The 14,463-nt window shown below is 41.5% G+C and overlaps 1 protein-coding gene across 1 annotated transcript in view; it reads right to left on the bottom strand.

Annotated features, from left to right (window-relative positions):
- LAMA4 (laminin subunit alpha 4) overlaps positions 1–14,463 on the bottom strand; it is a 101,428-nt gene that overhangs the window by 74,661 nt on the left and 12,304 nt on the right. The window contains exons 2-3 of the mRNA XM_044426191.1: positions 6,283–6,384; positions 4,403–4,527 (exon numbers count right to left, since the gene is read on the bottom strand). Of these exons, the coding sequence (XP_044282126.1) occupies positions 4,403–4,527; positions 6,283–6,384 (227 nt within the window). The remainder of the gene's footprint in view (positions 1–4,402; positions 4,528–6,282; positions 6,385–14,463) is intronic.

Genomic DNA, 14,463 nt, shown 5'->3' with positions numbered 1-14,463 from the left:
TTTCCTTCGGAATATCCTTGAGGCATTTTTATAGCCTCAATGGCAAAGTATATTCTGGAGATACTTTTATGCTCCATGTAGTGGATTTTCTCTAGGGAAAAATTGGTCAGGGATTAAAGCAACATCACTGTGGGAGGACTATGTTGTAATTCTGCTTCTGTGTAAACTCTTCAATGAAAAGTGTAATTGGTGACTTTTTCAAGCTACCTGGTTTTAATAGGGTTACATTATTGTCTCTTTTGGCCCTCATGGTAATTCTCGGCTGGGGAACTATAGACAGAATATAATGGGGTTCTTATGTCCCCCTGATTTCTTTCACTCTCCCAACTGTGCAATGGCAATTTAGCACTTCTGGGCAGCTCCAATGGGCAGAAGCAGCCATTTCTGGAAGGCAGCAGGTAGCACAGCTTGTGTAAGGGAGCTCTGAGAAATCAGCTTCTCCATTCATTCTGAGGCTCCCCCCAAGGAAACTCCCTTACACAGCCGGTGAGTCCTGCTGTCACAGCAGTCAGTGTTTGTGGCAAGGAATCAGCAGGGTGGAAAAGGATCAGCAGGGGTGCAAGCCCCCCATTGCATTCCGCTCCACAACGGAATTCCAGAATAGCAACAGTGGCAGAACCTGCTAACAAATGGGTTATGACATGAGTTTTTGTGGGCCAGAGTTTATGGTGCCAGATGCATGAAGTAGACAGGTATCTAATACTGAGTTCAGGGAGAAGATATGTGAGGCTAGCATTCTTTCAATGCTAAATTTCATTTATTTACTTGATACATTTATTTGATATGCCACCTTTTAGACGCAGCTGCCCCTTCAAGATGATGCACAAGATTTCTTAAAATATAATCATTGTCATCACCTTAAAAGCATTTCTCCTTAAACTGGGTAATTGCAATTAAAATATCAACAGTAATTATAAAAGCAGCAACACCTAATTAAAAGCAGGCAGAGAGAGAAAGATTTGCCAGTATAGTGTTTTGAGTAAAAACTGGACTGCTGGCAACTGAATTTTACTACATCTTACTCTTACTGCACAATTTAAATACAGTGAACCTCTTCACAAATTATATTACATGATAAACATATGCTTTCTTCAGGAAGGCTAACTTTTTTCTTTTATTATAGTTGTAGCTCAGAAAGTGTATGTCACAGTAAATGTGTTAACCTTAAAGTTGTTCCAAGATTGAGTTGTGGTTTTGCACTAGCATAAAGTGCTTCCATCCACAGAAGACGAGGGACTCAGGTCTTGCCAATCATTTCTGCATACAGCAGTCCACTGCACTCTCCCAAGCTTCTTCTGGTGGTTGGAGAACCCTCTGGAACTATGGGATGTAGCATGGAATTTGCAGTAGGTATTGGTGGTGGAAGAAATCAGGAATGCTTTCTGATAGAGCAAAACTACCATTACATTAAACAGTGATTATTGTGGAATTGTTATAACTAGGGAACTGATAAGGGGCAGAATGCAGAGCAAGAATATGGTACGTGCAACGCTTCCCCACGTATACAAAAGTACTGGTGCTACTGGCTTATAGTAATTTTTTCTTCTCTCCATTTCTAACCTAGACTCCACTCTTTTTGACAGAAGAAAAGGCTAAAAACATATTTCTGAATCTTTTATAGGGCGGGTTGGTTTAAAAAATGGTCATAAAATTCATAGTGCATAAAAATCTTAATAACATCTGCTAGGATTTAGAACAGCTGGTATCCAGTTGTTCCTAATAAATGAAAGACCCTTTAATGGAAACTCTTGTACAAGTTCCCAGGATATCAGATATGGATGGAGATTATCTGGCCAGAATCCCGCTTCCCACAATACAATCCCCACAAAAGAGTCCAAAGAACAACTGCATATTTCATGAATCTGCCATCTCAGAGCTTTTGACACAATATCAGTCTGACTTTATTGATTCCTTGGCCATGTTGTTCAGATGCCTAACTCTGTTGTTGCCAAGTGGAACAGCAAGAATTCTCTCCAATACTTTCAAGATACAAAGTCTGATTCTTTCTCCTTTTCTCTAGTAATATCCTCTTAATATAAAAGGAGAGGACAGAGAAAGGGAAATTAATTATTAAAATAATAGTTTACTCATTAAAAAGTTAATTAACCTGATAATTATAGATATTTTACTAGGGATTCAAAGTAGCATACAGAAATAGAGAGAGTAAGTTTGAACTCCTAACCACTCTAAGGCTAGGCAGCAATGGGTGTGACCCTTATCTAAATTGTTTATCAAAGAATGTCCCTCATGTTTGAAGGGGAGACATAATTACACTCATGCAAAACATGTGGAGCAGCTGCAACCGGTTATAGAGAGTCCTTTGTTAAAAGCTGAAACCCCACTGTTCAGTCTCTCTTTCTCTCTCTCCCTCTCTTTCTGGGAAAGGACACAGGGTATCAAGAGAAGGGACTCTACCACCAGCTTGAACATTTGATGTGCAGACTGTTGGCTCCACGTGGACGGCCCCAACAGCTGCGGGTGGGAATGTGCAGCACCCAGTTGCATTGGCTTCTTATCCAGTGAGGGGAATGTGTGCAGATATGGGGTGGTGCCATTGTATACACAGAGTAGGCATGGTTTGGGGGGGTGCATATAACGTCCACCACTCCTCCTCGTAAGTTTCTAGAGGAATGTTCGCCATTTGGATGGATCTCATGGAGACATTAAATTGACAACTCAAAACTTTCTTTTCAACAGCACATGCATCTAAAGAGATGCTCTAATGACACTTCCCTCAAACAGAAGAGAAATTATTCCTGAAAGGCCTTTCATTATGCCTAATACAGTTCAGAAATGTAGCTGTAGATAAATCTATCAGTAGCTTTTATTTATCAGTAGATAAATATATCAGCAGATTTTATTATTTATTTAATAAAATCTAAAGCAGGGGTCTCAGACTCAACTGACCTGGGGGCCGCTGGAAGTAGAGTCTGGGTGAGGCTGGGCCGCATCAAGTATTCCACCACCGTGGTGGTGGTGGGCTGCTCATCCCGCGTTGCTCCCGCAGGCCAGCCCGGGTGCCGCAGGCGCTTTGAAGGCCGCAGGGCCCCTCCCCCGTGCCCCACCCATCCCGGCAATTGGCCTGCGGGCCGCGAGTTTGAGACCCCTGCTCTAAAGCAAGGGGAAACATCTCAGATACACCTTTTAGGAAGAAGCTGTGGGAAATACATGGTGAACTAGTAACTAAGTGATACAGTCCACTGTGTGCAGCAGCTCCTGGGCTCAAACCTTGCTCTCTCCACTTAGAAGGATCAGGTAGCAGGTGATAGAAGAGACCTGAGATGTTGAAGAGCTTGTCAGAATAGGCAAGAGGAAAATACTCCAATGTTTTTGATTTCACATTTTCACTGCTCATATAGGAAGCTACCTCATTCGCCTGTGGAAAAAACATATATGGAAAAACACTGGTGGAGAACTTCTGAATGCTCTCCAGATGATTCATAAACTGGCTGGGAGTCTATAAATGACAGGGCAGAATTCACCTGGCATGAATCAATGAAATCTCATGAAACCCTATTTTGCATACCGGCTGGTAGATTCAAATTTCATTCCTTGTAGAGGGTTTTTTGTCTATTTGTTTTGCACTGAAAGCCCTTAGGCTTCCTTTGGCATGCAAGATTAGAAATGGGAAAGAAAAGCAACCTCCAGCTCTAAATCTTAACTAATTACTCATTTATTAGAGTTTCTCCCCTCTTATTCCATGACTGGCAAGGGACCTTGTCAGGAGTCTTTGGTGAGGGACCGTGTCAAAGGTCTTCTGGGAAGTTCAAGTAAGCAAGGTCTACTGGATCACCCTTGTCTATACTGATACTGCAAGGGAGCTCTGAGGTATGTGCCCAAGCCAGCTGGGGAATGAGGAGACAGAGGGGCACACTAAGCCCACTTGTCTGTTGGCCATACAGTGGGTAGTTCTGCAAAGAAATCACACTGATTTACAGGGTACGCCAGCATGGGGTGTGCCTCCACCTGCTGCATCAGGACTTCATTGCATATGTGGTGTTAGCTGGTGTTTATTGTTAATTTGATTATCATAGTTTGTTTCATTATGCTTTGTGATTTTAAACTTTGTACATTGCCTAAAGGGTGACTTATAAAACTTCTAAATAAAATTAGAAGGAAATCTTGCAATCCTCGAGGAATGGTCATGTTACCTAGCAGAAATGACATTGATTCATCAGTCAATGTACACAATTCCTGTTTCTGCCGTAGGTTACATATCTTTTGCATTTTGTCAAGCTAACTATAAAAGCAAATAGGTTAACAAACTGATCTTGTTTCTTTGTACAGATGTTTGCCAACATTTGCTCCTCTGGGAAATCTAATATCTGGTCATGCATTTCCTTAGCTGTAGAAGAGACAGCTATGAGAGCCAATGACACAAAATACAATCCACCTAACGTACTTGGCAATTTGTGGCAAGGGGCATGGGCAAGGCTGGCAGTAGCTGGGCGCTCCCCTGGTGACATCCCCCAGGTAGCCCTCTGGACAGCGGTCACAGTGGTCTCCAGTTGTGTTTCGTTGACAGTCCTGCAATTTTATTAAGCAAGAACACAAGAGAGAAGGAGTGAGCAGCACAAAAACGCATAAGCACTAAAGTAGAAGCTTCTCATCCAGCCATGGCAGAAACAGCTGAGTAAGCAGAGTGAAAAGTCTCTGTGCCCAGTTACTAAATCCTTCCAGGTATTTGACTGATTCAACCGCAAGAGCTTGTAACTGGCAGTGCGCTGCCAATGTAGCTGTTTTGAACAGCAGTCCTAGGCTGCTGGAGTGTGTTGACAAAGCCCAGTTTACACAATTAAGACTATTAAGGAAGGCATGTATCTGCAGCCAGTGCAGGCTTGTTCAATATAGCCCCGGCCTTTCTAATCATTAGAGTAACTGGTAGCATGCCAAGCTGTCCATAGATGAATGCACGTGAAATATACATTTCATTTTCTTGATTCCTACTCAAAGACAAAGCAGATCACAGATGTGTAAACAGGATAGCCTACAATTAGCAACAGATTTTTAAAAAGATGCATATTTGGATAAGTAACTGATCATTCTTTGTAAGATAAAAATGGAATAGAGTTTTAGGGAAATCGCAGGTTATCAGCAATGATCGAGTGGCTTCTGTCGGTCATGTTATTCAGAGTTAAAATATTTATGAACTCTGATACAGTATATTGATCCATCACATAGTTGCAGGCTTCAGAAAACAGGAAAGAAGGAATGTTAGAAGTTCAGTTTTTCAAGCAAACAACACGCTTAATGGTTGCTTTTAGCACTATTGTAAAAAAGCAAAAACAAAACATTGTGGGTTATAAAGTCTTTACTTATCACACTGGAATCGAGTTACCTGAAAAAGCAAACCCACATTTTCTGTATCTGTTTTATTGCTGCACACACAAAGCTGATTTAAACAACAACAACTCTTGTGAAGGGTCTCATTCCATTTCAGCATTTGCTAATGCTATCACTATGCAAGCACACTGAAATGAATAAAGCACAATTTCAAAATTTAGTTTTACATTTTATCTGGTTTCCAAAACAGTGCATGTGTATGATCTGTCAAGCCAATTCTGTGAACCCAATCTTTTTCCTAGGTGTTTCTTTCCAAAACTACCTCCTATGCTCACATACAGTACAGAAGCACTTAAAGGGAAACCCTGGGAAAACACTGAACATATAAATGTACATGTTCCCCCTTAAGGACACCATCCAATATGGCTGCCTGCAACCCTCTCAATTCAGAGGCTTATGGGCATCCAATGGATGGTAGGAAGTCTATGCAGACTAGGATTTCCTCCACCTTCCAAGACATATAGATAACTTATTTTAATTTTTTCTTCTCCTCATGAGGAGGAAAGCCTGAGACACTATCAGGATTGTTTAGAGAATGGCAGAGCCTTTTCCTCCTCTCCCTGCCCCAGGAACACACTTGCCAGCACTAAAGACAACTTTTGGATCCTGGCCAGCATGGAAAGGACCAAGCCATCTGCAAGGGCAGACAGAGGGCCATAGGACTGCTCCCTAATGACAGATCTGCCTGGTCTGGGCCATTCTCTCATGTGCTCATTCATAAGTCTGCTCTGTCCCATTTTCAACTTAATGTGTGATGTCTTCTAAAAACTGACACACAAAATTGTGTATAAATAGATATCCGAATAAGTCTTTCTGAATGTATTTTCTAACAACTTGTGATTTTCTCTTGCCAACTTTTCACTCCGGATTTCATACATACATATCTGCTTACAAAGAACAATGTACTAACAGATCTAGTAACCAGGAAGGACTACCTACCAGACAAACTCCAGATCCGTCAAGGCACTTGTATGCATTGTTGTTGCAATGACAAGGACGGCATTCTCCTGAAAATGTCTGGAAAAAGCCTTCTTGGCATCTCTGCAACAGAAGTGCAGGAAAAGCATTTAATATATGTACATGTATGACATTTAAAGAATATTAGGGGTTTCTAAAGCTGCTTTGCAAAAGTACTTTACACTTGTGTAACTCTTTGGAGGTTGGAGATGCAGACGTACAGCACTGAGTAAGAAGAAATGATGATTGAAGGAATAACAGAGATACGCCAGAGAAAAGGAGATTAGTGAGAAGGCTGCAGACTCGTAAATGAACTGAATGAGAAAGCTGTGCATGAGAAAGTTGGAAGACCGAGTCTCATGTGTTTTGCCGATTGTATAGTTAGGTGGCAGGTTGCAAGGAAGAACTGGGATTTAGCAGCCGCAAGACTGCTGGCCTCTAGCCAGCTTTTATTATTGAATGGATAACAAACATTCTTCAGATAAAAGAATTTTCTCATATGGGCCTTCAGAGTCAGTATCTCTGAAATAAAAGACACTCTTGGCAAATATGTGTTGAACCACAACACGCAGCATACCCCAGCCAGCCACCAGGTTGGGCAGGCTGATATAGATTCTTTTTTTCATTTTTATTAGGTCCTAGGAGCTTGGCTATCCCCTAGCAAATGGATTAAATCAGAAGAGTAAAAGTTTATTAAGGTGCATGCCACATGTGAATTAGGGAAAAAATGGGTCCAGAATGCTTGTCTTTCCTAATTCAGATATCCAATTATCATAATAATTATAGTTTAATTGATCACAGTTTTAATTGTTTTATTTAGAGAACACAGTGGTGCCCTATCTAATGTCTCTAGCATTATGGAGATGCATCAGCAGAACACCGGGATGTATTTGAATGCCGTAGTGCTTTTTGGCACATAAAATAATTGATTGGAGAGTGTGTGGAATGATGAAACAGAATCATTTTGGCAAAGTGTGCCTAATTCTATGTTCCACAAACAACTTTAACCACCACTTCTCTCAATGCATCTGAACTTTATTAGCATTTGGTGTGCTGAAATATTACTTTACTATCTCAACGTATTTCCATTATTTCCTTAGGATTAAAACCTGTATTTGCTGTGTAGGTTAGTTCAAGCCTAAGGGGCAATTATTATTATTTTTCCAGCACAGAGATAGAAAAATTAGTTTCTTTAACACTTGTTCTATGAATCACTACAACCTCTTGAAACCCCAAAACACATTTTATGTTATTTTGACACCTGTATTTTGGAATGTCTGTTTGTGTGTAAGTGCATAAGGCGCAAGACATCTGGAGCTCAATAATACCAAGGCTGTGATTGTTGTCTTCCTTCATTAATGTTGCTATACTTAAACCAGACAATAAGTGCAATTATTTCCTTTTCCCCTTCTGCTTCCTTATCTTGCATCAGCCATCGTTTATGGCACAGTGTGAAGTTGAGAACTAAGAGATAACAAAACATGACATAAAAATGAAAGGAAGTGTCATGGTCACAGAGAAACAAAGCATACTTCTACTTGAGACGGAAAATTTGTGCACTGAAAATTACATTTTACATTGTGATGTCTGGTTGATAAGCTGTATCCATCCCCCCCACCCCTCCCCAAAGCTCAGTGTGACTGGAGTTCCAACATGTGGACTGAACCATTTCTTCCCTTGCCTGTCCGCTCCTCCAAGAATTCTTATCTTTTCAGACCAACCGACACAGTGCAGGAAAAGCAGAACCGATGCACGGGATGTCTGACAGCTGAGAACTGATTTCATCTGACTACATGGAAGCTTCCAGCTCACTGTGTATGACTCCTACAGAGGTGTGCTTATCCACTGCTTTATACCTTCCCTCAAAACTAGAATTGGAGAGCAAGCTCAAAGCTCCTAGGTGGCACCTGAGGGAGCATAGAATGCTGATGATTTCTCCTTCCAAATACCAGAGGGGGAAATCCCAGTGGGGATTGTCACATCTCACCTGCCAAGACTTGCCCAGTTGCCACAGAAAGTCCTAGTCAGTTTCATGTTCTGAAGTTCAAACCTTGGAAAAGGGAAGAATTGGGATGGTGACCTACCATGGAATGGAGACGGGAAAGTCCATGAATCTGCCACATCCAGTGGTCTCTAGGCCTTGTCTGCCCAGAGGCCTTCTAGTAAGAAATACTAGTTAAATACTGCAAAGGAGTAAGTGATGACATGGCTATTTCCTATAGCCATGCAAAGGAGTGCATATAACAGCACTCCCATGGTTAGTAATGGGTAGTAAAACTTATGTAATAATTTAAGAAGAAATTGAGATAAGGCTGCAGTCTCACTACAAGACTTGGAAGCAACAGCAATAATTTTGCAGATGTATATTTAGTACTGTACTCCTGAACATATATTCCACCAACTCAAGGTAGTGGCATATTAAGTAGGTTACCTAAAATAATTGTTAATATAGAGTTACCAGGTAATTAATAATCAGATTAAATGGAAATAGGATTTTTCTAGGATGTGGACATAGACTTATTACCACTAGTGAACAACTTGTATGTATTTCAAAAGAATATTTTAAAAGTGGATTTGTAGATGTAGATTTATAAATCTGATGCCCTTAATAATTTATCCTGCAACCAAGTATAAGTGTTGGAGGTATGGTTCGTGAAATATATATATTTTACATCTTTTGGCCTTGACCGTAAATTAGAAGTGACTAAATAGCAACCATCAGAGATATAACAGAATATGACATAACATTAAACCTATTTGTTTTGTTATGCTAGGGAAACAGTTCATAAGAAGATATTAAGTTGACTGTGCATGCATTAAACACTGTCTGTATAGCTATCTCTATGGATTATTCTCTCCACAAATAATTAAGTGAATAAAAGGTTTTCAATATAAATTTTACATGAACAAGTAAATAGATTTGGTAAGAGCTAGGGAAAGGAGAAAATATGACAATAATTGCATAGACAATTAAGCTATTTATGGAAATCTTAACTAATAAAGTTTAGGATGTTGCAAATCCATATAGATCATTAGGAATTATCTAATTTGACAAGAGTAGGTAAGCCAATGTGGTGTTGTGGTTAGAGTTTAGACTGGGCCTCCTGAGCATTGCCAAAACATAGGTTTAAAAGAAACATTAGCTGTATCAAACCACTAGTAATTATCCGAATTAGACAATCCCTTATTAAACTAACATTTGTGATGCCCAATAGAGAAGAAGCACACATTTTTGCTGAATAAAAAGCAAAGGACCCACAGACATGGCAGAGGAGACACCCAGGTGACAATCCACTGATTAGGCATTTTGTGGTGACGCCTGCAGCAGTTTCTCAAATGTCTAAATGGGGACATGGGTCCAAAAAAGGATGGGGACTTTTTCTTTCAGTGGGTAGTTTTTCTTTCTTCATCTCCAGATAATCTTAGGGGACCTAAACCAGATAAAGACTACCATGCAAAGGCAGGGAGCATCCTCCCTCCTCCCTTTTTCCACCAAATTCACCTCCTCCCCAGCAACAGTATCCAGATGAAGAAGAAAAAGAAGATTCCATCCATACCAATGGGAAAAGGAATTTATTAGGGAAAGTGGCTGGGTGGGAAGGTTTTATCCTCCTCTGCATGGTGGTCCTGATCTGAATCAGGGCTCCAGGTGTTTATCTGGATTTTTAAAAGAATGTGAGAATTAGCTGTACACTCTATATTTAACACAGCATGCAATTTACTCATGAACAAAGGGATCAGAATAAGGCTTATTTACTTGTTTGAAGATTATATTTTATTCCCTTTCATTGCTGCGCCAAAAAGTAAGTGAGAAATGTAATCCCTGCCTGTTGCCACACATAGCTCAGGTTCTGTTTTATCAGGAAATCCTGTTTGCACCACAGTGGTAGGAAAATAGGAGGCCAGTGCAGCTAGAAGCCATATGCTGGTAGCTTTGTATGTATGGAGATGGGACCCAGACTACATGATTTCTGGCTTCCTCAGCCCAGTCAGTGGGGCTGGAAGGGCTTGAGGGAAGAGCAGGCTGAGCAGCTAGTCTACCCTCCAATCGAGGAAGCCTGGGCATGGCCTGTCACCCAGCCTACCCAGAGACACTTTGGGCTGTCCTAGAGAAGATTTCACCCAGGGATTCCATATTCCCTAGATGGGGAGTGGGTCAAATCAGCTTGCAATATACCGGAGGTGGCAGTGGAAAAAACTGCCAAGGAATGCAGGGCTGGCAGGTTACTGGGCTCCACCTCTTCCCATCCTGCAGGTATGACCCCTGTGAATAGTGCAGAAGCAAGTGTCAGGCAAGTATAGATTTATCCACCACTTGTCATTTCCCAAGCCATCCCACCTGAGCTCAGCATGGCAGGTATGCCTTGGCCATGCTGCCAGTGTGCCTCCTCTCTAACAGGGACAGGGATGAAGCCAAAAGGCATGTGGCACTGGGGCCATTATGATTAAGGATGACATCCTGTTGACCTTCAGGCCATCTGATGAACCTTCTGTTCATCTGGAGGGCTTTGGGTTGTTAGTTTCAAATTCAACAGCAGGTGGTATGTAGATAAGGCAATACCAGTGACTTGCACCATAGCTTGAGCATGAATCTGTGGGCACCTGGGAACATGAAATAACATGTATTTAATTCCATTTCTCCCACCACATACTGATTGTATTCAGCAATAACCACCACCTTCTTAGCAGTTGCTACAGCCAAAGGGACCACAGGCCAACCCCAGAGGCAGTATGTGGCCTCTATCAAGGCTGAAGAGCAGATGCTAAGAAATATGGGCATACCCTTGGAGGTGATATCACTTTTTTAAAAAGCAAGACACATATTTTTGCAGGTCCATATTGCTCTTTCCAAGCATGATCAATGATAGAGGGTTGATGCAGGGAGATGGCAACCAAGCCAGACATCAGGAAGCCCCTAACCATAGCCCTTCTTACTGGCCTCATACAAAGGGTGCCAACCATTTGCTGGTTGCCCATCAAAGCAAAATTATTCCAAGTATCCTTTACAATGGGTTTTTTTGGGGCTATGAGAGTGGGGAAAACTGGCTACAGCATCCAAGAAGGCATGGTTTCATACCATGTGGCTGTGTGAGATCTCACTCTAGCTGTGGCAGGTCAACATCTACATATACCAATCAAAAACCAACCAGACAGGATGGCAGGGGAAGCTAGAATGGGTTACTTATGCCTACTGCAAGCTACCTGGGCTTATATGGCTCGCCAACCAGACAAAGCAGGCTCAAAGCATTGAGATGGCTCTCCTCTTACAAGGTACCAGGTTACTCAAATCAGACTTGAGCTCAGCATGTTTATCACCTCATGGCAAAACAGTAGACAAGTGCCCTTGCAGTAACGTTGGTGCCATTGATCCTTTAGTAAAAGATCAGACTGAAAATGAAATAATACATCAGCACAAAAATGTCAGCCTGAATTCATGGCAGCTTGAGTTCAAAAGCGAAAAGACTGTGCCTTCAGGGTATACTGCAAGGCTCATTTGTTAAAAAATGTACTAATTATATCCAAATTTGGATGGAATAAAGTCAATTCCATGAATGACATTCAGGTTAGCCATTACAGTGACTCACTCAGTCTCCACTTGCAGAGTGAATGAACCAGAGAACACAACAACATGGTGGCCAAGTATTAGCCCATTCTATATGCAGAATGTGGAGAGCGAAGCATACAATCCCCCATCAAAAGAGCTAAAATTAAGATGTTATACTTTCTTGGGGCTGAATCTGGATTCAAAAATCAAAATAAGCTTGCCATTGACGATTTTTAAGGTGAAAAATAGGATTTTTACAGTGTGTGTTTCAATTAATACAACCTTTAGCTTGGACCCAGTAGCCACCAAACTTCATCAGGCCTAGATCCCTTGATGTGCTTGATTACATCAAACTAGCATGTCAGGTCACCTTTGCTAAGCTAGAAAGGTACAGGCCTGCAAGTGGATGGGTGACCAAAAGTGGAAGCAGAGCAGAGGACTGGACTCGATAGCCTCATAGGCCCCTTTCAACTCTACTACTACTGTTCTATTACTTTGACTGTCACTACACACTCAACAACTGCCACTCAGTTTATTTACCTCTCTCTGCTATTCAGTGTATTGCTGCAATTGCTTGATTTGCTCTCATGGCCTCCTGATGGTGACTGGAAAGAATCAGTTCCACAAAAATTTAGCAGATTTTTTGGAATGGACTTCTTCATTTTATTTATTTATTTAAAACATTCTATGCCACCCCCATCGCAACAAAGCTTCGGGGTGGCTTCATAGGGTCCTCGCAACCAAAGCTCCCTAAAAGCACAGCATGAACTGATGGATTATTCGCAAGGTTTCTGCTATTCTGCTTGGTAGCCTTTTGTGGATTCTCTTGTTAAGCACGAACCCGTCTTCTTTATCCTATACCACAACATATTTGGCCAGCTAGTTCCATACTTGTCTTTAATGCTAGGATACCTTTTATGAAGAAATTACATAGCACAGCACTTTTGAACTGCTATGCCCTGGAACGAGACTTGCAGATGTAAAGCATGCATAAGAGACATTTCCTTTTAAATTACAATGGTCCTAGTGCAGGTCTTTGCAAGTCCTTAGTGCATTTGGACAGCACAGCGTGCATCACTGATAGCATTAGATTTGTAGATATGGTACACAAAATGACTTTCAGTGCACTGTGTGAAGCAGGCTTCTCCAGTCTGTTCATCTCTAGATGGATGGGAAAACAACTCCCAAGGTTCTTGTCTGTTGGTCATGTTGATGAGAACAGATGTCCAAAATTTTTGGAGGTCACCAGATTGGGAAAGAATGGACTGTGAGGTTTCACTGGGACAGGTTCCTGGCATCCCTTAATGAGATGACCATAACACCTTAACAGCATCCAAATTCTTCTTGAGTGCACCCAGTGTGCCTCTTTATAACTGCGGTCTTGAAAGTACCTTTAAAAATCTTTCTTGCTCTTTTCAATATTTGAAAGACTTTACTTCTAATAATTCTTCCCCCAGATATCAAGACAAATAGTTCCCATTTTCTGATTTGGTACAAAATATATGGATAATGGCAACACCGGTAGTATCCATTGTTAGATCTATATAGAGTAGGCCAGGACAGTCCAACTTTTTGTACCTTGAAGGCTGCATGAAGACTTCAACACACAACATGGGGGCCACACAATGAATTACATTTCTGTATCATAAATTAAAGTGTTAGCAATATATTTATTTAATTTAATATATGCAATTAATATTTTTACTTAACCACTACTTTGTGGGCCTGCCATCTCTACAGAGATCATGGGCAGCTACTTCTCTGACCAAGCACAATGACCGTTCCTCTGGGGTGGCCCATCCCTTTCTTCCTGTTTCTCCAGCCCAGAAACCCTCCCATGTGACACCCCTGGCCCCGCCTTCCTTCTTGGAATTGGTGTGTTGAGCCGCCTCCTCCTCTCAGTACAGACATTTATATGTGTGGGCATTGTGAAATCGAAAATGATGTAGCCTCTTTGTACCATTCCTTCTAGTCACACACACATCTTGGTTATTCTCCCTCTGGCTCATCCCTGTACTAAATACTCTGTTTTCCTCCTTTTCTCCTCCCTCCTTCTCCATAGTTATTCTCCAGTTTGCAAGTTTGCAAGTGTCAGCTCATGTGCATGAATAAGTACAAGGGCTGATGTCTCCTTTTTCTTACTATGTCTGGCATGTGTGGGTACCACAAAGAGGTTTCACGTGTGGATGCTGGCAGCAGCCGGCATCTCATCCCCATCTGCTGGAGTGCTGAAACAGCTAAAATACGTTAACCCATCTGGCAAGGAAAGTAAAATAGAGATGGCCCTCTAGTTTCCAACATCTTCTTGACACAAGTTTCTTTACCCATAAAAGTTTCACAGGAAACAGAAATTCAACAACTGCAATTTTCTCACCTCCATGCTGAGAAAACCTGCACTTGCTGAATTACTTCACATCACTTTTAAAAGCTCAGAACTTTTGTCAGGAAAAGGCAAGGGTGATGGGCACGGTCCACCCATTTTTATAATCACCTTCTAAGGTTGGTTCTTTGTGCTTTATGGAACTGACTACTAAATCCAAGGATACCCTGTACAAATTTGGAGATAGTGGGTTGGCTCTGGTTTCATTCCCCGCAGGCTCAGGCTGTTGGGATTTTTC

Source organism: Varanus komodoensis, unplaced genomic scaffold (genome assembly GCF_004798865.1).
Source record: "Varanus komodoensis strain SLA01 unplaced genomic scaffold, ASM479886v1 scaffold1, whole genome shotgun sequence".
NCBI lineage: Eukaryota > Metazoa > Chordata > Lepidosauria > Squamata > Varanidae > Varanus > Varanus komodoensis.
The sequence above is the reverse complement of the archived record's forward strand: the minus strand, read 5'-3'. Positions and strand labels throughout refer to the sequence as shown.